Here is a 25,706-nt window from a genome sequence, read left to right as displayed (position 1 = left end):
AAGTGGCAGCCCTCTGGACTAAAATTTCCAGTTAAAAGCTGTAGTATGGTGACAGGGGGCATTGTGCTGTAGGATAAATTCTGCTCAGGGTTTGTACAGTCAGCTACTTCCTCCCTTAATTCAATTGGAGATTCCCCTTTTAACTGATATGATGTGCTGTATAGTGGAGCTGCTGCAGTAATATCCACCACACAGCCTCCAGGCAATTAACCAATACTTCTGCCTACCATCCTCTCCAACAGGATCCTAAAACTGACTACGCAGAAAAACTTTGCAGACGACCACACAGTGCACCATCTAACCTATAGAATGTGCAGTGGTGGATGAAATGAGATTTTTTTTTCTATGCAGTATGTTAAGTGCTTTGGGACCTTTGGAAAGTGCTATAAAAACATTAGTATTACTAAATCACAGATATAAGTTTTGTACTGTGCATGGTTTATTTCCAATTGTTGTAAAAAGGGAGTTAAAAGTGGAAGCATATATTAAATTCATATATAATATCAAATATTTTAACAACTTCATTTTAACTTGTTAAAATGCTGGCATTTTGCTGGCTTGCTCAAACTTAGATTCCAAGACTTATAATAATAATTGCATACACTTATATAGCGGTTTTCTGGACACTCCACTCAAAGCGCTTTACAGGTAATGGGGATCCCCTCCACCACCGACGGCAGCCGGTGGATGCGACGGCAGCCATAGTGCGCCAGAACACTCACCAAACATCAGCCATCAGCGGGGAGGAGAGCGATGAAGCCAATTCATAGAGGGGGATTATTAGGAGGCCATGATTGGTAAGGGACAATGGGAAATTTGGCCAGGACACCAGGGTTACACCCCTACTCTTTTCGAGAAACGCCCTGGGATTTTTAATGACCACAGAGAGTCAGGACCTCGGTTTTACATCTCAGCCGAAGGACGGCGCCTGTTTACAGTATAGTATCCCCGTCACTATACTGGGGCATTAGGACCCACACAGACCGCAGGGTGAGCGCCCCCTGCTGGCCCCCACTAACACCTCTTCCAGCAGCAAACTTAGTTTTTCCCAGGAGGTCTCCCATCCAGGTACTGACCAGGCTCACACCTGCTTAGCTTCAGTGGGTTGCCAGTTGTGAGTTGCAGGGTGATATCGCTGCTTATTTTAAATAGCAGACCTCATATAAAAACTAAGGCTGCGTTTTACGTTACTGACTTCAGTATAACTAAAATCAAAGGCATTTTTTATGAGAGTATTGGTTACGTTCAGAGCCAAACATACCTTCAGCACTACTAAGGTGCATGTGCGTCTATTTAGTATGTGACTTTTAGTCATTGTTCATAGGTGAAGTACGGCCAAGAAACACGTCATTATTTTCTTATCACATTAAGTAAAACTGTAGGCATATTTAGAGGAATATCGATTTTTAGAATATCGTTACTTGGATTGTTTTGTTTTTTCAGAAGTATCTGTTCAGGGAAAACACTTGTATAATCCTAAGGCTATTATGCCAATGCTCTGGACTGGCTAAATTGTTTTTGCTGCATTTGTATACACATCTACTTCATCAACACTTTATTTTTCGTTGAACGAACTTAATACATCTGAAACATCATACTGCGGTTTTTGTATGGCAGGTACAAATAATATTAAAGATTTAGCATAACGGAAGAAGAGGGTTACGGTATCAAGATAAACGCCTAGGGTCTGAAAAATGATCCACTGAACATATTCGTCACGTTGATTAACCGAGCGCACATCATGGGGTAAAGTGTCATTGCTGATACCGGGAAGCTGATCCACTAAGCCGGGGCTCTGCAAGGTCGCAGGATTCTGCGCATCGGCTGTGAGGACCCCCTTTTTAAATGTGCATGTAGTCCTTCCAGTGTGACCGGAAAGAGAGGCTGATATCACTGGTGTTGTATGTTCTAAGGGGTACCAGGAGGCAGATAAAATTTTAACATACAGTACGAGTCGCATCCACAATTAGGTGAGTGCACAATGTTATTTTTTTTACAAACTGGGCCACTAGATAGAATTGCAGTGGTTAAAAAAAAACACTTCAATTTTTTGCCCATGAATGAACTTCGGCCAAATGAGTAACGGTGTCCGTGGGTTTAGAGCACTGCATATGTACAGTAAAAGCACAGAAGAAAAGAATAATGGAAAAGAAAAATGATCCCGTATGTAATATATAGCTATATAGATGTGACGCGCTGTATACTGGATAACCATAGTGTTCGGAAAATTACAAATACTGTAAATCCGTTCATTCGCTCATACAAATTATACAGTTGACGTCCTCTCACCAAAATAAACTAGAATATTTCCTGTGTTTACATTTTGTCGATATTTAAATTAAACTATAAATCAATACTTCATTCATATGGTAATATTGCCTATCCAGAACAGTACACACGTACTGTATGTAGTATTTTGGTTCTTGGTGATGTTACGACTTTTTCCCCCAATAAACATCTGCTGCCACGTAATGTGAGGTTAAAGGCCTTAATAAAGTACCTCCAGTGTGCTACATATTTATCTTTTGAAACACTATACTATAGTTACAGTAATTAGTAACCTGTATTTATACTTACATTCGAAAATTGTGTTGAATTTTTTTCCCAATTAACATGATAATAAATTAACAGCTAACATGAATTTCGTTCAGGGATATTGCTCTCGAAAATGCGGTCAGTGTAAGTTTGGAATAAACGCTTAAAATAAAGTGCCCAGTAAAAATACACTATGGCTAACACACAGAGGGTTTGTTTATAACCCTTATCTTGATATATTTTTAACTGTTCCTTGATAATATTGTTTAGATTTGTCCTCAATATCACTTGGGTAAATTAAACACTAGGAAGAGCAGTATTAGTGCCCGTGTTACCTGAAATAACATGTGGTCACTTAAGCACTCATTTATACCCTTATAAATGTGAATATTGGTTACTAATGAGAACACTAGATTACATTAATTCATTTACAGTACATTAATTTAAACACCAAAAGTATAGAGAAAACAAGTTGTGCCATTAGCTGAAATGGTATCTTTCTCTAGTCAGTGCCTTGTTGTTAATTTCATTTTACATGTAGGAGTTTCGCTAAGTTTGTTACCTAGGCTGTTAGGTTTTGGAACTTGGTCTGGGATCAAGGACCTGGCCTAAGATGAAAAAAAAACTTAAGTCATATGACAGACAACAGCACCGTAAGTGTTACATTTTATGTAAAAATGTATTTTCATGTTCTTGGTGTAGATGTGCAGTTTGAGATTTTGCATTTGTCCCTTTGAGCAAAGGAAAATTCCTGTGGACAACTTTGGAGTCCTTTCTCATGCAAAATAACCTATTAACATACAGGACACTGAAGGGACATGGCTTAAATGTAGGGAAATAAAATGTTTTCTTAAATACGCTAATGCACCTAATTGTATGGGTTTAGCTGTGGAGGATTATTTATTTACTGTATTGAGTACTAAGAAAATGAGAGAGAACATTTTTTTTTACTTCTGTGTGTGATGACATACTGTATGGGTCAATGCACGTAACTGAATGCAGAGGGTTAAATGCAGTATTTTGGGCTCTGGAACCTTTTGAGTGTGTCTTGTTTATTTTTATTTAATAAATGTCTTTGTCATTATTAAATAGCTTTTGACAAATCTATTTCACAAGCACAGTATTGAGCTAACATATAGCATCATGAAGCCATACAATTCTTTCTTATTATCAATTCTTATTTCAACTTGATAACAAGAATACGTTATGTCAACAAACAAAAGCTAGAGTTGGAAGCTCAGAGCTCATAGATAGTACAGTACCTTAACTCAGATTAAATGTTTTGGGAATGAGGATGTTTCACCTACTGTACAAATCTATGCTTTCTACTTATCAGTTACAACTTGATAATTTGAGTTTTTTTGTAGAATATATTTTTGCTGTATGTATATTTTAAAATTACTATGTCCCTTTGTTTGATTTCATGTGTTAGTAATATAATCTTAGTGAGAAACTCACTGTTCTTCCTGTTAGTATCAACAATGATAACCAATCTAATGAACTGCACATCAGTACACTGGGATCAATCCATCTCCAAATGTCCACACTTGAGATCCATACCATACCTTAGTAGGTCGGTTTTAATTTAATTTAAGTAATTACTTGATACAGTTTTTTAAGCTTCAAGATAATTGTATGAGCGGCACCCCGTATTGTAAATAGCCATACAGTACTGCTAAATAGCATTTTAATAGTTGAGTAAATAGTGTTGTTTGTATTACTGTGTACTCTAACTACAATACTTTACAACTTGACTAGTGATTTAATAATAAGGAGTTAAGTTATAACTTCTAATTCACCTATTTAGTCAAAACAATGGCAAAGTTTTCACCTTTACTTCAGAGAGGTGAACGCCACAGATATTCATTGTAAGAATGAACTCTGTAAGAGGTTTCCACTAACTTATTATTTATGTCAACTACACAGTCTAGGAACAAATGATGAAATTAATCCACGAACATTTTAACATTTTGGGCACTGAAGATTGTGAGAGATAACATTTTAAATGCTATCTCTTGCAATGCAAAAGTATTTTAGCACTGGTGTAAGATACAGTTTGATAAAAATTCCACATTAAAAGCAGTTCTGTACATTAATCTGTTCTAGGTGTAATAAGTCCACTGTTGTGTGGTTGGTGGCCTATGTAGTATATCATTACTGGATTGTACTTTATCTATGGTGTACTGTAAAATACAGTTAGATCAAATTCCACATTTAAAGCAGTACTGTACATTAATCTGGGCAACGTGTAATACAGTAGGTCCAACATTGTGTGGTTAGCATTACTGGATTGTACTTTATCTATGGTGTACATTAACATTTTATTCTGTGTTCATGTCTTCAGTGAATTAAGGACAATTTAAAAACCCTGTGCAGATTGTTTTCTTTCAACATTAAGTTATACAGTAGTTTGTTTCCTGGCAGATTGGAATTGTATATTGTAATTGCTGTTTTACCTTCTCCTTAAGGTGAAATTGGGAATGTGACAGAAATGTGTAAGAAATTCTCACTATACTAGAAGTAAAAAGTGTAATTTTTAAATACTGTATGTTTTTAAATGAACTGAAAATAATACTGACCTTATCTCTTCTAAATCTGTTTTGAAGGCAATTAATTAGAAACAAGTGAACAATGTCTCTGTACCCATCATTGGAAGACATGAAGGTTGATAAATTCATGCAGGTGAGTTTTTGTGAATTGCCTTAAAATACAGTAGATGGTCATGTTGTGTTTTATACAGTATGTGTAAATGAACTTAGATGATGTGATGATGAGTTGTATACACTAATGCCATACACATAGGGACACATTGCCTTGAACAGAAGGACAAAAACGCAATTGATCTTGAAAAATCATTATCATGAAGGCAGTGCCTCACAATATTTTTGTGTTTTAAACCGGAGGTGTCGGAAAACCTATAACATTCATGTAGAATACTTCAGTATCTCACTTTATCAAGATATTTTTTGTCATGGTCTTTTTTTATTGCCCTTTCTAGGCTCAAAGTTCATTTGCAGCCAGATCATCATTGCCTCCAGCATTGCCAGAAACATCTGATTTGAATTCGACTGATGTGGACAATGGTAAGACATGGCGTGGTCTGTGCATATAAGCAAATAGTGTTACACATATTGTATGTATTTTTACCGTGGGGCATGGTGATTATACAGGCTTAGCAAAATGTTTGTTCTCAGCATTCAAATTATAGAAACATTTATTTATGCTGGAGATTATCCCAGCCTTCTTATATAGTTTGGATTTATGTTCAAGTAAGACCAGCAGGAATATCACCCTGCAGCTCACAACTGGTAACTCACTGAAGCTAAGCAGCTGTGAACCTTGTTAGTACCTGGATGGGAGACCTCCTGGGAAAAACTAAGGAAGAGGTGTTAGTGGGGCCAGCAGGGGAAGCTCACCCTGCGGTCTTTGTGGGTCCTAATGCCCCAGTGTAGTGACGGGGACACTATACAGTACAAAGGTGCTGTCCTTCAGGTGAGACGTAAAACTGAGGGCCTGACTCTCTGTAGTCATTAAAAATCCCAGGGTGTTTCTCGAAAAGAGTAGGGGTGTAATCATGGTGTCCTGGCCAAATTTCCCATTGCCCCTTACCAATCATGGCCTCCTAATCATCCCCATCTATGAATTGGCTTCATTACTTTGTTCTCCCCACTAATAGTGTGTGGTGAGCGTTCTGGCGCACTATGGCTGCCGTCGCATCATCCAGGTGGGGCTGCACATTGGTGGTGGAGGGGAGACCCCATTACCTCTAAAGCACTTTGAGTGGAGTGTCCAGAAAAGTGCTATATAAGTGTAAGCAATTATTATTATTAAGTCCACGTTATTGCTTGCTATGTCAGTATTTTGCTGTGTATTAAGATTTAGATCACCAGTTAAAACAGTTGTAATTACCTTATCATTGTAATATAAATTATTTGTTAATATTAAAAAGATACATTTTTCCTAGAATATGAATCACATGAAGGGAATGCGAAAGGTTACACATTCTCAAACCTTTTTACTCACCATGCTGTTACATCTGTAATGAAGGTCACAGAAAACTTCGATGTTTAGCTAAATGTTGCATTTTTTGTAGCTTTGCTCATGTGTTATACATTTTAGGTTGGTTTTTCCACAGCTGGAGTAGTGTAAAAAGTTGACTGTTTGGAATGCCTGGGAAAACAGATGTCCGCCCACATTTGAGGGATAAAATAATTGCAAGTCTTTTGTGTGAATTACTCCCTAATGTGCTTGAGAGTTATACTGTGAAAGTTCCAAATGATTTATAGTGCATCTTTATAGGTATTTGGAAAAGTCTGTATTGATGTTGCAATACATGTCCCATTAAGATACTTTAATATCATTATTTATTTTGCTCCAGGGCTTTATCCAAAGCTATATCCAGAACTCTCAGATTTCATGGGCCTTAATCTCAGTGATGATGCCCTGTGCCAGAACCTTTCAGTGGTTCCCTCTGAAGTTAGTTCTGCGGTATGTGTCTGCTTTCGAATTTGTTGTGTTACTTTGTGCTGTACATTACTGTGCATTGATAAAGATCCATATTAAATGAAATCATTCACATCACAAATTACAAATTAGAAGTTAATCCTTAACAGGCTTCCATTGTGTAGGGGGAAGCTTCAGCGGTCAGATAAAGGTGTACTGTGAAAAATTGCACTTGCACTTGGAACTTGTAATAGGTTGACATTTTAATTGAATCCAGACCTAAATATATTAACATCCGCCAACAGGGAACCTAACTGATTACATGTGTTAAGTATAGAAAGAATCAAATAAGCTGTTGAACTATCAAGCAACGCTCAGTGTTTACAGTGCATGAGGCATATTGTTTGGTTTTAATGATTCAGCCAGGCATTCTTTCCTATAAGTATCCACCTGTTCATGAGCTTGCCAGGATCTCACTTGAGGAATGATATTTAGATATTAAAAATCCCTTTGAACAGAGATGCACAACATCAAAACTAATGTGATTTGCGAGTTTAGAAATTGGAATAATTTGAAGTTACTGGTTCATCATGCACAATGAACTGCTGTTCTAGTAAAAGGGCTGTATGTTTTAAGCGGCACAGTAGAAAAACTTTCATAAAATTCTTATCATTCACCTAGAGTGACACAACAAAGGTTGCGTATATTTCCAATATAGTACCTCATAAAATGACATTTGAATTGAAATCATTATTTGTCAACAAGCTGACTCATTGGTGAAAATACATTTTAGAAGCTTTAGAAGCTATGTAACATTGCAATGGAACCAGGATTTATTGTATATCTCATCAAAGTGTTTACACATGACCTGAAATATGTTGTAATGACATTTAATGAATGTATAAATGATTTACTATTTCTGTTCTAATGAAGCTTCTTCTTTTTCCCCTGAAGCAAATAGCAGCCAGACCATCTGCAGTGAATTACATGACTGCACCGATTACAGGAAGTAATATTGGAATACGCAGAGCCGAAATCAAACAGGGAATCCGGGAAGTGATCTTATGTAAAGATGCAGAGGGAAAAATAGGGTTACGTCTGAAATCTGTGGATAATGTAGGTAAAACATATAAAAAGGTCATATTTAATTAAATACCTACTTAACCTACTTTGCACCTATTTTATTTAAAGTGTAGTTACTTCCTCCTATAATGTTTTTTTACAAATGGTTGCTGACTCTTATGGTCAGAATTATTTTATAGATATTAAGTGTTTTTTCTAGTAAAATGTTTCAGAAGTATTTTATAATAATGATAATACTTTGTCTGATTTCTCAGAATCTACTCTGGAATCATGGTTTCTCGGTCATCTATTAGATGCTATCAGCCATCCATTAGTCCAACAATTGATCCATCATATATTATAAATATGCATCAAATAGCCCATTAAGATATACAAATGATATATCTGAAAATAAATGCAAGTGCTGTAAAGGAAGTTGTACAGTACTATTAAAAATGATGACTGCAATAACTATTAATAGTTTGTTAATTATTTTTACTTAAACTACTTTTTAATGTATGTTTAGATGTATATCAATGGATCAATTCACTCCTTTGTTTAGGTGGAAAATAACCTTTACCATGGTATGCTTTTATCTCATGAAAAATAGGTAATATAGGACCTCTGTTTAGCCAAATGTACATGACCTGATGTGTGCTGTATAGTGGACAGCATCTACAGTATCACTTTGGAGTACAGGGTGTATGTTCTGTTTCCCATCGCTTTGATTGATGTTTCTGAAACAGTAATAATGATGCTATGGATTGTTATAGCTACATCAGTAATAAATAATAAATTATCTTAGTGAAAGGAAATTTAAGTTAATATATTCAGTGTGAAACTTTGGGTTATTTCCAGTTTTCGTAATTTAATCTTCACAGAAAGATAAGTTTCCAAACACACGGGTAATGTAGCTGAAAGATATTTAGGAACCAGAGTGGAAGCTCTGTTATGAAGGAGTCTGAATGCTTACCACAAAGCCCTGCCACAATTCCAATAAGAGCCATATCACAGAATAATCCACCAATTTCTGCTGTATGCAGTGTTTACAAATGTTCTTCAGCTGTATGATGGATTAATTTGATTTAAACTTGTTTAATGCTAAAATTGGCAAAATGTAGGATTACGAAGCATAACAAAAGCTATCTCATTATGTTTTGTAAAATTATTACAAACTGCTAGGTTTACAATGTGTTAAAAGGGGAGCACTAGACCCAGTTTCTCAGATGTTATTTAATCTCAGTAACAAAATAAATTAATTGACACTATCGCAAAATTTTACAAATTCTGAATTAAGTACAAAATCATGAAAACTGTGGAAGTGCTGTATGGTCACCATGATATTGCAAACTGTTGGACTCACCATGGGAGAGGGGCGAGGGTTTGTGAGAATTGTGATGGCAAGAGGCCCTTCCTGCTCAGTAGTCACTGGACTGACTAATATAAGGCTAATACTGTATATGAGTGAATAAGTACAGGCTGTACAGCAGACATTTTCCTGCAGAGATAACAAGTAGCTTTTGTCGGCAAAACCGCCTTGAAGTCAAGCAATATTTCTACTAGATTAAAAGAGATGTATTCACAAGCCTGCTTCTTTACAATGTAATAGGGCCACTTCATGACACCGGATGTTTTGTTGCCTCATTCTGAATCACACACAATGACGGCAATATGGTGCTACTCATACCTGGAAATTTGAGCTATTTTATGATGTAAACTGGAGGTTTTACATGTTACTGTGTACATTTTACTTTCACTGTGGTTTGAAATGCACTCACCAATGCCGATTCTTATTAAGCTTGATATTTAAAAACAGAGTTGCAGTTCCCCTTTAAAATCCATCGGTGAAACCCTGTTCTTTTCTTATTAAGTTTTATTAAAAGGCAATGCTATAGAACAGTAGTAAGCAACAAATTCTTCAAATGTATTAAAATAACTCAGAGCTTACATACAGTACATGCATGTTAACTTGATGAATTTGACCTGTCATTGGCCCCGGGAGGTTATAAAGCAGGCTGTTCAATGTTGTGCAGGGTGTGTTTGTTCAGCTGGTACAAGCAAACACTCCGGCTGCCCTGGGTGGCTTGCGATTTGGGGACCAAGTGCTTCAGATCAATGGAGAGAACTGTGCTGGCTGGAACACAGACAAAGCTCACAAAGCGCTTAAGAATGCTGCTGCTGAAAGGATAGTGTTCATTGTCCGGGATAGGTAATGTTACCATTTTTAAATTATTCATGTGCAAAAAACAATTACTCTGCTGAAATATTGATACATGTGCCTCACTCTGCTTCCATTTATCTCCCTGACAGACCATTTGAGCGAACCATCACTATGCATAAGGACAGTAATGGACAAGTTGGCTTTGTTTTCAAGAAGGGAAAGATAACCTTCATTGTAAAGGACAGCTCTGCAGCTCGAAATGGGCTTCTCACTGAGCACCACGTTTGTGAGGTGAATGGCCAGAATGTCATTGGATTAAAGGTAATTAGAATAGTAAATTTTTCAGCTTGGTTGAAAAAATAGATATGTAATACAAACTTGTTTGGAGGATTACATTCAGATATAATAGACAATCCCTTGGTATATGTGTTTTGTAATTTAGAAATGCAAGGTTGTGTTACCCATTTATATCCACCAATCTGGAATATTCCTCAATGGTTCAGACTGACCTGACACACCACTGTGTCCTCAGCACCAGCCTGGGGAAGATTAAGACATTAGCATCCTCTAAAAGTCAAAGAGTAGGTGCTAGAACTCAATTGTGATGCAGGCATCCACTCAGACCATAGGCTAGAGATTAATTGCTCTTTTTTAAAGGCACTTTTACAGTTAGGTTTTTAAAAATGTGGAACACCTCGACATACTAGTTGACTTCTGGGTGCTCCTCTGCTGTATAGTGGAGCACGGAGGAAAGGAAGCTTAAGGTATAGTAAGCTGCTGCTTAAGTCCCCTTTCTCATTTTCTAAGGTTGTTTAGAATAATCCTTTAGTTAAAACAGAGAAGAAAACAAATATTCACAGCTTCTATCATTAGCCTGCACAAGGAACTATGCATTTCAATGAATGGTAAAGTATAACGTACCATTTCAGTTGAAAATAATCTTAAAACAGTGAATATTTAAGTATTCACTGAAAGTGTGTTTTATAAGGAAGGTTAAAGCCCACAGGTCGACTTGAGCTGATCTGATTCAACTCATCTTTGTTCTGTGAGCAAATTATCTGAAAAATATTTTCCTCATCCCACAAAAGTGACCTCATCCAACCCCTGTCATCCCTAATTGTACTGTGCTCACCGCCTCACACACGACGTGGATTTCCAGCCAAGGGAGAAGAGCTTTACTGTGTCAAAAACAGCACACATTTCAGAGCTCCATATAAATGATATCAAGTTGGGCCAGGACCCAGTGAAGCCAGGGGAGAGAATGCAAAGGCATCTTTTTAGCTCTGGTCAGAAAACCCAATATGACCCGTTGGATCAGACCAAGCAGATGTGCTTCTGACTCTGGAGGACGAGTCATTAGGTGAGAACAGGGAATGTTCCTTTTTAAGAAAAATTAGAAAAGAGCAAGACACCTGTTTTCAGAAGTTAAAAACTAAAACAAAGATGCTGACTGTGCCCACTGAACATTGTGTACAGGTGACTAGGAACAGGTTTCATCTGATATTGAGTTTGAGCAGTCATATACACTCTGTGAAGAACATTTAGTGAGTCATTTTGATGATTAGGATTTTGGGAAGCAGAATTTACATCATCCTACTCTAGGAAATAGCTTTACTTGTTTCATTTAAAACTAACAGTAAATTGACCTGCATAGTCTTTGTTTTGCCAAATCAGACCAGTGCTGGGGACAGGTTTGAGAGATATTTTTGGAATTACAAATGTGCTATTAAGTCTTTATTTTAACTTTCAATAGGATTCTCAGATCTCGGATGTACTGAATTCAGCTGGAAGTGTAATAACAATAACTGTTATGCCATCGTTCATCTTTGAGCATATGACAAAGAAGTAAGTATTCTTGAATACTAAAACCATATGCCTAAAACCATCCCAAATATTCATTAATTTCTGAATACTTTAGTTTAAGAGTCAACTGTAAAATTAGTTCTAAATATTTTTATTTCCAGGGGTAACCTGGAAGATATAAAGTGTTACATTATTATTATAATCATTATCTAGTGTGTAGTAGTAAATTAGTAATAAATGTACCTTGCTAGCTTTTACATTACATAAAGTATGTTAAATGCATTATTTATGTGTGGTTTTCATAACAGGATGTCATCCAACATTGTGAAGAGCCTAATGGATCATGCTATTCCAGAGGTCTAAGGCTTGGCATGGGACGCAGAAATGATTAAGAAAATATGTGTTTCCAACTGGCCTCCTCTGCTGCTTTCTACTTAGATACAGCTCACAAATCACTGCTGTATACTGTATAAGCCATGGTGGTACTCAGGACAAGAAAGTACCATTTAGCAGCCTCTACATAAAGCAGTTGTTCTGCAACATGCATTCACACATACATAACATGTCTCACACTACTGAGATAAAACAAAAGTTCAGATCATTTGGCCTGTTTACAGAATTCTGTCTCAGACTTTTGTTCTGTATTTATACAGAAACTTGTCTGCATGAAGCAATGGATGTTGTGTTTTATTGCAAGACTTCACAGAAGTTATTTTGTTCATGTATTGTTAAGCTTTAATTTTAGATGTCTGTTTTACAGAGCTCGTAATTATGGGCTTCAATGTTAATTTATTTTCAGAAAAAGTATTATTCACTGCTGTGTAGAACTAATGTGGGGTTTGTTGCTTTTCCTTTAAGGTATTTTACCTGTGTGTGTGGGGGGCACTATATATTTTTAAGTTGTACTCTACATTTTAGTTTTGTTGCATTAAAAAGAAACAAATGTCCATGTTAAATAAATTATTGGAGAATATTTGTTTGAATGGAGGTACAGTACTGTATAAACTTTTCACATTTATAATAGTATCAAGCTGTGGTATTTTTTAAATAATTCTGGTCTTGAAAGATCATTTATTCATGTTACCTTGTAGTCTGTAGTCTGTTCTCTTCAAACACAGTACTGTAGCAAAGAATGTTTTATACATGTGTACAGTATCTTTCAATTACAGCAGGCACAGTAACTAAAGAATTCTGTAACTGCCAAGGATAGTTTTGTTGACAAGGAATATACAGTATCCCAGTCCTGTGTTTCTCTTGCGTTTTACGTTTTAAAGACCCTTAAATATTGAAAAAACATTGGTTACAAATAGGGAAAAAAACAGCAATATCTTTTTTTTCTATGTGAACTATTTTATTTGGAATAACAGGGCATAATCATAAGGAACCAAATGTTGTCCCCATTGTACGTAATGGTAGCATTAAAAGATTGGGACTTAAATACTCTTCATATAAACGTCTACATTCATGAGGTAATTCAAGCAGAAGTTCAAAACTGTGCTAATCAAATACTGTTTCCCCAGAGAGACAGCTGTATCCAGTATATTTCCCAGGTTTGTACACATCATTGCTTTATATTGCTTCCTGAAGCCAAAAGGCAGATTACTAACAGTTAAAACAATCTGCATAGAATTAAAAGAATAATTGTGCATTTTGCTTCACTTAAGACAACAGCATGGTCATACTAAAAAAAAAACATCTGTATATTTTTAAAATGTAATACCTGAACCAAATGTTTAAGAGGCGGTCCACCGAAAGTATCTACCTACCTGTACAAATGCAAAAAATAATATCTAAAATACACTGGTAGCTTCTTATACAGTAAAATACATATAGGTTGAATGTCAGTAGTATACCACACAGGATACTCATAACCACTGTAGTGTGTGAAAGAAGCACATTTCCTTAAAATGATAGGATTGTCGGAGAAAGACTTGGACACGCTCATAAAATCTCAACCACCCCACAGATTCTGTTTTGAAAGCAGAAATGACTAAGGTTTTATCTTATTCTCCAATGCAACATACATTTAAACAATGCATGCAGTATGCAGTGTGCAGATTACACAACATCCCTGTAATGTTTTTTGTATTCTCATGGATAACCACTGTATACGGGTAATTGAAATTGACTGCAACTTGAATTGAGATGTCTGCATGCTGTATAAAACAGTAGACAAAATTCAAATGAATGCAAAATGTATTCAAGTTAGGATTAAGAGTGGCAAAGAGAAAGTCATCTTTGTATATCTTTCTATACAGTATACTGTACTATATAATACATTTTATGGACTGTTTGGTTTTGTCTCAAAAGGACTTAACTGATTCATCACAAACCATGAAAAATGTATTAATGATTACATTGTGTACCGTATAAGTTTTCATGCAGTTATATAAATTTGATGTCTTCTTCATTTCATGACGCAGTAAGCAAGACTATTCATTGTAGTTTGAGGAAACTTAACATTGTCAACAATGCCAGATCTTCACAATGCACCATCAAAAATAAGTTGGAAAAAAAGGGGTTGCTTCATGGCTGAGCATTTTCAAAAAGCAAAAAGGCCCTAAAGCTGTCATGTTATAGGCAACAAGGCACATTGCAAGGTAAAAAACATGTATAGAACAGTAATATACAGAGATTACACAGGACACAGAACAGTATCTACCAAAAATGCATCAACATGCAAATATATATAGACATGACAAAGCATTTTAGTGCAAAAGATTTATCAACAGTGCATGACAACTGCTTATTCCTTCTATGAGTGATCATATCTGAATATCGGAATAAAACTTGCATCATGTAGAACAGATATGTGGAAAACTATATACTGCTGAAACTACAGTACAGAGTTCGATATAGATTTGTACATTTGAAAAAAAAATTGCTTATATTGAAATTCTAAATCTTGGACATTCCTGTTAGGTCTTGAGCAATTGTGAACATTAGAGGTAAAGGCACTTTGGAACGTATCAGTATTGTGGTTTCCAGAAGATGATCTGCTTGTCTTCAGACCCAGTTATAATACTGCTGCACTGCTCATTCATCCACATCGCTGTCACAGCACCTGCCGAAGAACATTTAAACAAATTCAACGGAAAACAATTCATACAGTAGACCTAAAGCACTGAAGATAGTGTTTTAAGACTTTAAAAAAATACTTGTGCAGACTCGTGTAGATATACATCTGAATTTAGGTTTTTGGTGATGTATAAATAATATTGATTGTACACCTTCTCCCCAGGTTATGTAATTTGACTTAACAAACGTTTCTGTTAGACATGTAAAACAAGAAGTGTGGTGAGTTCCTTCCATGGTAAATTAGCACACAGTCAACGTAAGGCAGCCACCACCATCCTCAGTCTCAGGAACTCATTCAGATTCATACCTGAATGCCCAGGAATTTTCTTTGTGACTTTTCCACTCATAAGGTCCCATACCAGGAGCTCTCCTGTCTGGCTACCAGACAGAACTGTATTGCCATCCCAGCAGAAGCATCTGTAAAGATCACCAGTTTACAAGAGTCAGGCCACCACAGCTCATGGATCGCTAACACAGTGAAGTAAATTTGTACGTCACAAAAAACACAAAACCAGTTTCACAAAAAACAGCTCTAGGGCATGCAGAAGATTGGTTGTTTTCTTTAAAGGTTTTGACGATCGTTGGTTTTTTAAAGTGTCAAGTGAGTGTGCTTGTTTTGAAGGAAGGCCAAAGTGTGGAAAAGATCAAAGTTGTTTTGTTCACACTTCATTTTTAAAAATTGAGTCATGCTAACATCTGATAACCGCGAGATTTAAAAACTTGGAAAGATTTTAAAATGATGTAGTTATTCTTTTGGACTAAAAACGGAAGTAGAAATATAATATTCCAAATCAATAAATTCCTGGATGCCAAAACATTTGATTATAAAATAAATGATATGTCCTGGATATATATTTTTGAAGGAGATGACACAATTTCACCTCTGCTGTGCCTCTGAGACCACTGACGAAATAAGCATGCCTGTTTGCACATCAATGACTTTCAAAGTTCTATCTTCTCCAGCGGTGAGGACATGCCTGCTGTCTGTAACAAAACACAAGCGTAAAGTGTTAAAATATTGTGGCCTCAATCTGAATGTAAAAATTAACATGGTTTTCAAACTGAGAGAGGGTTTTTTATAGCTACAGTCACATCACATGATGAGATATAAAAAAAACCCACTATAAGCACTTAAAAATTAACTTTGTCCAAATTTGCAGTCTTTTTAATTTGTGATGTTAAACTCTTATCAGCAGTATAACATCTGCTGAATTTTTGAAAGATCATGTCTTTCATGAGCAATCTTTTGCATACTATGGAAAACTTCAGATGAGGTTATTTTACATAGTAGACCACCAATTTGTTTTTTTTTTATTTAGAATTTGGTATTGAAAAATCTCATGAGAGCCCTGGGACAGCCTGCTGCCCATGGAGAAGGAGTTTACAATCCACAACGCTGTTAAGGATGAAACGGGTTTGTAAGAGTCAGGGGATGTGATTATGGTTTTAACAAATGTTTAATCTCATCCTGCGATGGAATTTCTCAGGTTGTAATATAGAAAGGAGCAGTACTGGGACTGCAACAGAAACCAGCATTCTACCATTGTATTGCTGTGAAGAAATATCTCATAATCTCAGCCAATTACGTTTGTGAATTCTGTGATATTAGACAGTTTAAAAGAAGTTCTTATCAGCAACACAGTATTTCTTGTAATGGTACAAAGCTGAGCTGATCTTTGGGCGATAAGAAAGGAAATAGTGGTAAACTATATTTACCTAAATCAAGCTGCCTTAACAACAAATTAATATATGAAACAGCTGTATTGCTCAAAGATGCAATATACTTAAAGTCAATAAGTAAAACTAAAAAAATAATGATATACAGTACAAGGTAAGAAGAACATTTATGTGAGCAGAACGTTTTTCATTTTCACTACTGGCCTTGATCTGTGTATGGTTAACTTTGTAATTGTAACTAATGTAATTGTGTATTAATACGCCTGGATTAAGACAGTCCTCTGCACTAGGAAAGTGTCCAATAAATTAACTTTGGATAAACACACATTAAGTTGTAAATTTAACTCCACATTTAAAAAAAACTATAATTTATGAAAAGATGCATCAAGAAAATAACAGTGCTTGAATTTCAAATCCTAATTCAGAATCCCTTTTTTTCCTTTTTTTATTTTTGGAGTGGAACAGTGAAAGTTCCATTTAGTCTTTACTACATTAGGAATAAAAGGGTCAAATCTGAGAAACTGCTTTTCAGAAAAAAAGGGCTCATTAAACCTTTGGATAATTTCAATAAGAAAGAAGTTGTAATGGGGTCCCAGCTAAATCTGTAAAGGTTTTCAATCAGCACCCAAGTTATACTGTGAAAACTTTTGTTGTTATCTTGAGTCAATGCCATTAGGTGACCCGACTGGAAATTGTGCAAAGATAGGGCCCCACCAGAAATGAGAATTAGTCAGCCAAGGCACTCCAATTAGCAAACAGACTCCTTTTACTTGTCAGGAGCTAGCAGTGATGTTAGTAAAAATGCCTTGCTCTTCTGATCAGTATTAATTCTCTTCTCAGGTTCTGTGGAATTTCCTGTCGGTCATAAGGTGAAAGGCTATAAAGTTGGGTGTCTTCAAAAAGTACATTCTCACTGCTACATTCACACTCAAGGCTCTGTAGGAACTTCTGTTGGAGAGTGAAGCCTTAAAACAACTGGCAACTTCTGGGTGTTAAAAAGTAACAATTGCATTTATTTTTAAAAAATAGGGCGGTGTGGTGGCTCTGTGGCTAAGGATCTGCGCCTGTGGCTGGAAAGTTGCCAGTTCATATCCTGCAGCTGACAGAGGAATCCTACTTCGTTGGGCCAATGAGCGAGGCCCTTAACCCCAACTGCTCCAGGGGTGCCGTATAAATGGCTGACCCTGCGCTCTGATCCCAAGCTTCTCTCCCTGTCTGTGTGTCTCATGGAGAGCACATTGGGGTATGTGAAAACACAAATTCCTAATACAAGAAATTCTATATGGCCAATAAAGTGATATTAAAAAGACAGCAACTGATCAATAATACCAAGCTGTCCTTTGCACTTCAGAGACCGTTTGCTGATTTGTATTCTATGGATCTTTTCTCTTCAGCAATGCAAACATAATAGCGAATTAAAAATTACTGTGAAGAGAAAATAAGTACAACCCCTGGTGCCTTTATACATTATTTCTTGCTTCAAAAGCGTGTAGTTTTAGAAGCAGACTATACAGTACTTCAAGAAAGGATAAGCCATCATTGGAAAGCTAGCTGTAGATTTATATCCCAGTGTGGGCTTTTCTAATAAGTTCTTATTTTAAGCAACAAGGTTAAGAGTAAATTCCAAGATAAGAACTGCAACAGACAATACTTTTCCAAGTCAGGTGGATTGGTGTCTGACAATGCTGCAGTTTAGCCTTTCAAAAAACTAAGCACGTTGATAAAATAACTCTTTTTATTTCTACCAGCAAAGTGTGAGGTTTAATAAAGTAAAGGTACATAAAAATATATATTACAGTTATATGAAGGGTAGTGAAAGTTTAAATTGAACGTGCTCATTCTTGAGCTTCTAAGCAGATGTGTGTGTTTCTAGCCCAGGGGAAATGTTTTTTTTAATTGTGGACAGACAGATGACTGCAGACCTTTTTAAGCTTATAACCAAGGGAAAAGTTACAGTGTATTGGTAAACCTGACAACACACAAAGTCTCTTTTCACTGTCAGCAGAAAAAAAACAAACATGTAAGAAAATTTAATAAACTTTAAAATAAGTAAAATGCAAAACGCTAACATACCAGGGCTGAAAGAGATAGCATTGATTTTTCCTGAGTGACAAATCACTTGATGTAGCAGCTCAAAGCTGGTGGCATCCCATATGCTCACAATGCCTTTTGATCCAGATACCAGCATCGTACCCGCAGGGTTCAGGTTTATTGTGTTTACCTAACATATGAAAGAACAAAAGGTGACGCAATTTAAATTTTGCAAAATAAAGTGTGAAAGGGCATGAAGTGAAGTGATAGCTCAGATACTATGGCACTATTAAGGCCTACTGAGCAGCCTGTTAAGAATTTAAGCTCTGGACAAACAAGTGCATCATGAAGCCTCCCTAACACTGCACACACAACTAAATGAAAGCTGCACTTGACTAGTATAAAAACCGAAAACATTTTGTTTCTTTAGATCCATACCATAAAGCCAATGTACTTTGGTTCAACGCTGAACTGACACATTAAGATGTCACAATACTGAAGAACGGCAGGTCAATTTAAAGACTGTTTCTTGCCACAGCAGTAGCCACTAAGATGTCAATGAATATACTCCCCTCAGTTTAAAAGAAGATGGCAAGAAATTAAATGAAATGAATGTAAGAAATGAAAGCTTTGATCATTTAATAACATATTTGCAAAGAAAATTAATACAATGAAAACATTGTTTGATCTTTCATTTCATAGCACAGAATTGTACTTATTTCCTGCTGCATGTTCTAACAAATTTAGACAAACTTCATTTCCTGTTTTAACAAGAAGACACTAGAAAATGTTAGAATCATATAATATGTGGTTTTACAGTAGTGGAAAACAACCCAAATCAGATATAAGTTAGCATGAACAACTAGAGCTCCAGTTTTTTCAGACTCCTTTGTAAAACTGAAAGATTGTATCTTTCTAATTCAGCCAAATCTGTTGCCAAATCAAGTTAAAAACACATACCAAAACAGGCAAATGAAGGAGATGTTCTGTCCTACTTAAAAATAAATCTTTCTCAGCAATGGTATATTTCTGATTCATTGATATACTGTACAACATACTTACACCTGCATCATGTTCTAGTTCGGCCAAAAGCTCAAACTGACTCCTTTTATTGCTTGAGAAATCTGAAGGAACACACTTCCATACCTGAAACAGAAAAATAAGATGCATTACTTAACCAAATCAGACACGGTGAGGATCAATATACCATAAAGAACAAATGTAACGTAAGTATATACTCGCTGTATCTGAAAACCTGATATTTTAAGCATTGTCTCACTACCATCATATAATATTGAGCTCATGGGTCCACATTTACTACCAAAACCTTAAGCACAGACAGACTTTATCTGCCGTCATCTCCAGCAATATGGATATAATCTATCAAGTGCTGAGTGTTAACAAGTACTGTTTGACAAACTATACGTAGTTTACGGTTATATAATTTCTTATTAAGTTCATGTAACGGAGCAGCTACTGCATTAAAGGATTTTATTGTTTGGGAGTGTATGGAAAAAGGTTTTATTATGATAAATGAACATTAAGGTCATGGTTTTGGGGTGATCTAAAAAGATATCGGTGCAGGGGCGTGCATCCAGGTTAAGTGCAAGCATTTGCAACAAGGTTGCAACAGATCACACTGTGGAACTGCTGCTGGTTAAAGACTCTTTAAAAAGTATAAAGGAGGCTCACAATGAACAGTCATCTCTAGATGTTGTTAGATGGTAGAGCTCCTGCTTAGTTGACACTTAACATCAGTCTTTTGGTTGCAGGTGGATAGATGGGAGAAGTTTTGATATGTGAAGTGAGATACATGGTTGGTTTCTGGTTCTGGTTGGCAAGAACAAGGAGCAGGTTCGCTCCAAATGCTTATGGAAGGGAAGACCAGAATAGCTGAAGCACGGTTTTAAGGTACTTCAACAGGAGTGCTCAGCTCTTCCCGAGGGTTTGTTCCAAAGGAGAGGTCCTAACAGTCATCAGTGGAGATGTAGCTCTCGGGTGGAAGGTGTGTCTACTGCTAGGTTTGATGGAAGGCAATAAAACTGCATGTAAGTAAACTGGGTAGACAGATACATTTGTAGTAGACCCAACTGTTGTTGTGTCAGGTTTCAGTTAAGATTAGCATCCCTGCCCAAACAGGATTAGCCAGGTGAAATTCAGCTACTACGGATTATGATTACAACTGGTTAAGGTTAAACTGTGAGTTAAAGGTTAGGTTTCTAATTTGATTTTTGAAAGCGGGGGAGGTAAGACAGGGTTGAGTTTTAATTTCAGTTACAAATCTTGGAGGGGGTTTGGATAATCAGGGCCTCTAGACCACATGACTGTGGGAAGAAGACCTCATCCATGTGGCATAATTCCGTTATATCAAATAGAGGCAACTGCAAGAGATCCCTCAAGTGCAAGTATGTTGCTTTCGACTGTTCGGGCACCCTATGTTTCTGTCTGGTGATTGGTTGCCTGAGTAAAAGAAGCCCTGTCTTAGTGGGGTATTGAGAGTTTTCCCTGTGAGGAGAAACCTGGTTAAACTACAATCCTGAAGAGAGCTATACAAAGAGAAAACAGCTTTAGTTATATGGGTGTTGAGTAACTGGTTTACAGATTATGATAATAAACACAACTTTGCCCAGTGAAACTTGAGGTGTCACCTAAGGCTGGGAATCGGGGCCTGGAGTTAGCCTGTGCCTGGGTTTTAATTACAAGACTCTAGGTAATCGACACCTGAAGACAACGAAGACCAGGGCTTTAGAAGAAAAATCCAGGTCAATAAAGATGCCACAATTCAAATTCACGGAATTGGGAAACCACTTGTTTTGGGCTGTGAGTGCAGGGGAAAGGTTACCATGGTGCTCAGTCTGGTTACAAGCAGGGATTCACCCCACGGTTCAACAAATAGGTTAATTGACCACTCAGTCACCCTAACAAGAGAAAATTAGGAATTCTAATGGAATAACTCATTTAAGACACCAAATGTAAAATCTTATTTCTAGAACTCCATACGGTCACAGCAAATGCTCACTCCCTGTTTGAGTAATTTACTGCCACAAAGTTTACCAGACAAATTTTATTTGAATAAAAAAATTAATAAAATTGCTCATTGATATCTTTCCCAATCTCAAACAGTAAAACTAACGCATGCCTGTGTTTTTTCCCAGGGTTGATTACGTATTGTAGAGTGCCTCCTGGCATATCCAAACTTGTTCTTAAGTTGCGGCATGTTCAGAACTCAGCTGCTTGGATATCAGCTAAAACTTAAATGTACTATTACCTATTGGAGCTTCCTTGATCTGACTCCCTGTTTTCAGAAGACATTTCAAAATACTGCTACTCACTGTTAAGGGCTTGAAGCGTTTGGCTCCTGACCATATCAGTCAACTGTAAATTCTCTGTACATCTTACATATTTTTGTAAATTTAATTTCTTTCATTTTCCAATGAGGCTTCAAACTCTGGGAAACGATACATTCTGCTCTCTTGCTCCAAGACCTTAGAATGACCTCCCAGGTCATTTTCAGCCTTGCACATCAGTCAGCACTTTCCAACTTTTTTAAAACCTTGTTGTTATATTATGGCCTTTAATTCTGTTTGAAATACTGTGCATGCTGTGTTTGTGTATACGAGCCTTTATACTTTTTTGCATCATGAAAGGTGCTATAAAAACAATATTATTATAAATCAAATAACTATATTGCTGGCGTTTAGAGGTGGTTATATTATTTTTATGCATGTATTTGTCTCTATGAGCAAGCATATAGTAAATCCTTACCCCTAATGTCTTATCCAAATTCAAAATACAATTATGGACCAAGAAATATCCCAGTCACTTAGCGAATTACATATTAGCATAGTAATAAAGACCTTGCAGTTACCTTTGTCACAATAAAGCAATTTTCTTATGTTTGATGAAAATGCAAATCTAAACTGCTCATTTATCGCTTGCATAATGTTATTTACCTTTTAAACAGACATGCAAGAAAAAAGAAAAGACAAAAGACAAAAACATGACCCCACTTAAATAAAGACCAGCTCCTATTAGCGTGATTGAAGGCTACCAGTCTGTGGGAAACTGTCTGGAGAATGCCTTAATCAGCAGATCAGTTCAGATGAATCAGTGAACTGAGAGATAAAGGTCATGTCCAGGAAGGCTACATGACCAGGGATCTGTATTTTTGCTGTACATCCTCTGATTTTGTTTGATATCTACAATATGTTTAAAAGACTTGATTGAGCTGTACCTGGCTGTTGCCACTGTATACATTTTAATCTTCAAAGACTTTTGAGTGCACCAACACTCATATATTAAACTAATCTGCTCTTCATCATGAAAAAGCATTGGTTTTCCCAAGCTTCACAACACTTACATATTGCTTGCTGTCTTCTCAAGAAAACATGAATTTTCACTGAGAAAAAAATGATTCTAGTTACGGCCTTCGCTAGAAAAATAGGACTGTATTTGTAATTTTATTTCATGAGAGTCTAACACACTAATTATTTATGTAGCAGCACAAAGTCTTTGCTTACGTATATAAAAAGGTGGTTAATCACGAGGGAAGTATAACTGAACAGATTAATATAAAATATAAAAGTTGTGCTTCTCAGGGCAGATGTCAAATTCCATCAAATACCTGCCTTTACTGTGGAGTCCCAGGAGGCTGTATACAGCTGATTCTCACACCAGCAAATTTTGCTTATAGCGTCATCATGTCCCATGATTGTGTCTTGTCGTCTTCCATAAGCAATGGAATAAAAATACCTAAAAGGCAAAAGAGGTACTAAGCAATTGAGGAAAAAGAAAAGGTTAACTGCATGCAGAAAAAGTACAGCAGAAATAATGTTTCATTTGTTGAGCTCTTTTTGAGGTGTCAATTGTCAATCGTGTATATAATGTACATATGACACCTAGAGAAGGCTAAATGGTTAGATGCATTTCCTCTATTTTGCAGTGTGGAATTAACCTTTTACTTGTTCCTTTCCAGCCAGAGCATGATGACGCATGATGACACAAACTTCTTCTAAGCTGTTCAGTTGTATTTAATGATTCACTGCACTTTCCAGGACTGCCAGATTCCTGATGCAAACTCATCATATGATTCATTTTACTGTAGAAAGCCAGATATAAACAAAACCCTAAATGAGGAAGGTTACGTGAATTGTATGATTTTACAACTTACACATTGTTATCCCATGAGGAGCACACAACAACTGTATCATCTGGGAGCACCAAGCAAGATGACAGAGCCTGAGAATGAATGAACTGCACTTTAGAAAAGCAAGTGCTTAAAGGCAGCAAAATGCATGTATATATCTATACACAAAATTGAGTCTTCAGCTCATTAATAAAATCATTGAGCTAACTAAATAAAACTGCAATGTACTACTCTAGGATGAAGATGCGCTAAATCTTACAGTGCACGAAAATTGAAACAAACATCATAAGAGGAGTAGCAATATGAACTGCAGAACATATATTACTTTATAAGGCAAAAGCAACTTAATGACAGTGTCCTGTCAAATGATGTTCAAGTGCTTTATCTTGAGTATAAGTATAATATTTGGTAAGCCTGTCTAAGTGATCCACACAGAATAAGGACAATTAAAAAGGTGTTTGAAACTGACCATATTAGAGAAAGACATGCTCCTTTGCAATAAACCTGCTTCTTTGGAAAACATCTTTAGGGTAGAATCTGTGGGTTTAAAGCAACACAAGATACTATTTTACTAACATCCAAGTCTTTAGGTGTTCCATGCACTGCTCCTGGAATCAAAGTTTCCAGTTTCATAGACAGATAATACAGATGCGATAGTGATTTGCATTACTCCACTATTTCACAAAACTATTGCATTTGGGTCAAAGGGGGAGTCCACAGACACACAATTAGCAAATGAGAACAGTCTCACAAACCTTGTGAAGTTGTGAAAACTGATGATCCATTGCGAGTTACTGCTATCCCTGTAACTGCCCTATAACAAAAAATAAATAATCACATGCTATACAATGACACCCACTCTATGCAGGTGTGGTTTTCTTCAGTTTTGTGGAGTAAAATCAAGCTCGAAAAGCATCAGTCTGCAGCCTAAAAGTACGTGCTTACTGGCACATGATTTAAACACAGCCTCTTCCGCGGCACCAACCGATAAAACTCGCAAGACATTAGCAGGAAACCGCCAAACTATAATCCAGCCACAATTGTAACAACTTCCTCTATAGCAGACAGCTTGGAATTCAAAATAAGTGAGCTCGTTACTTTGTTTGCATTTAAAGGGACACAACTAATTTGCTTTATACAGCCAATGTAACTCACATTCATAGCCTAATCATTTTATATTCAAATCACAGTCTAAAATTGTTTATTCAAATTAAAACATGCTATTGATAATACTGAAATTAAATGTGGAAATTAAACAAAAGGCACTTCTTATTAAACCTAACGATAAAGCAATAATAATAATAATAATAAATATCTACAGTATATATTAATATAGAAACTACATTGCTTATTTAGACAAACATACAGTACATGAATATATACAGTGCCTACAGAAAGTATACAAATACCCTTTCCAAAGTGACACATTTTGTGGCCTAACAGCCTGGAATCAAGACACATTAAATCAGAATGCATTTCACCCATATTTAAAACCTCCAAGTGAAAAACAAATGTTCAAACATTCTGAAAAGTAATTACAAATGAAAACCTAGAAAAATGGGTTGCATAAGTTAAGCACCTTTTGGAGTTACAGCAATAATTCTGTTTGGATAGGCTTTATCCTATCTTTTGGATAGGATGTATTAATGTAGCACAACTACATTTGGCAATGTATGCCCATTGCTAATTCCAGAAGTGTTCAGAACAATACTGAAGGATCAAAACAGAGCAAGCAGCTCAGGAGTCAGACCATGGACAACCCAGCCCATC

General features: G+C 36.4%; 2 protein-coding genes across 8 annotated transcripts in view; one reads left to right on the top strand and one right to left on the bottom strand.

The window, feature by feature from the left end:
- Positions 1-1,533: 1,533 nt before the first annotated feature.
- On the top strand, positions 1,534-12,964 carry sdcbp (syndecan binding protein (syntenin)). 3 transcript variants are annotated; one of them, XM_088642386.1, is made up of 9 exons: positions 1,534-1,970; positions 5,142-5,217; positions 5,534-5,618; positions 6,914-7,023; positions 7,933-8,094; positions 10,074-10,249; positions 10,351-10,522; positions 11,955-12,046; positions 12,313-12,964. In XM_088642386.1, exons 2-9 carry the CDS (start codon positions 5,167-5,169, stop codon positions 12,365-12,367), a joined length of 903 nt encoding a protein of 300 aa, XP_088498512.1. In that variant the 5' UTR covers positions 1,534-1,970; positions 5,142-5,166; the 3' UTR covers positions 12,368-12,964. The 3 variants fall into 3 exon arrangements, with proteins under 3 accessions (XP_088498512.1, XP_088498514.1, XP_088498513.1); XM_088642388.1 differs by having other exon boundaries at positions 1,542-1,970; positions 6,914-7,011; XM_088642387.1 differs by lacking the exon at positions 1,534-1,970 and adding an exon at positions 3,091-3,188.
- A 369-nt stretch (positions 12,965-13,333) lies between these two features.
- Positions 13,334-25,706, bottom strand: part of nsmaf (neutral sphingomyelinase (N-SMase) activation associated factor) — a 43,140-nt gene continuing 30,767 nt past the window's right edge. For 4 of the 5 annotated variants that reach the window (XM_088642383.1, XM_088642385.1, XM_088642381.1 and 1 more), the window contains exons 23-31: positions 24,692-24,750; positions 24,406-24,473; positions 23,961-24,028; positions 23,419-23,542; positions 19,853-19,936; positions 18,833-18,980; positions 15,964-16,066; positions 15,390-15,499; positions 13,334-15,068 (exon numbers count right to left, since the gene is read on the bottom strand). In XM_088642383.1, the coding sequence (XP_088498509.1) occupies positions 14,974-15,068; positions 15,390-15,499; positions 15,964-16,066; positions 18,833-18,980; positions 19,853-19,936; positions 23,419-23,542; positions 23,961-24,028; positions 24,406-24,473; positions 24,692-24,750 (859 nt within the window). In that variant the 3' untranslated portion in view covers positions 13,334-14,973. Of the gene's footprint in view, positions 15,069-15,389; positions 15,500-15,963; positions 16,067-18,832; positions 18,981-19,852; positions 19,937-23,414; positions 23,543-23,960; positions 24,029-24,405; positions 24,474-24,691; positions 24,751-25,706 lie in introns of those variants that run through there. The other variant, XM_088642384.1, reaches the window with a different exon arrangement.

Source organism: Lepisosteus platostomus, chromosome 8 (assembly GCF_059453375.1).
Source record: "Lepisosteus platostomus isolate fLepPlt1 chromosome 8, fLepPlt1.hap1, whole genome shotgun sequence".
NCBI classification, from domain to species: domain Eukaryota; kingdom Metazoa; phylum Chordata; class Actinopteri; order Semionotiformes; family Lepisosteidae; genus Lepisosteus; species Lepisosteus platostomus.
The sequence above is the reverse complement of the archived record's forward strand: the minus strand, read 5'-3'. Positions and strand labels throughout refer to the sequence as shown.

Excerpts from the sequence above, each read along its gene's own strand:
- sdcbp (XM_088642386.1), top strand. The coding sequence starts at position 5,167 with ATGTCTCTGTACCCATCATTGGAAGACATGAAGGTTGATAAATTCATG. Across the intron at positions 7,024-7,932 it reads CCTCTGAAGTTAGTTCTGCG|CAAATAGCAGCCAGACCATC; the intron begins GTATGTGTCTGC and ends TTTCCCCTGAAG. Across the intron at positions 10,250-10,350 it reads GTGTTCATTGTCCGGGATAG|ACCATTTGAGCGAACCATCA; the intron begins GTAATGTTACCA and ends TCTCCCTGACAG.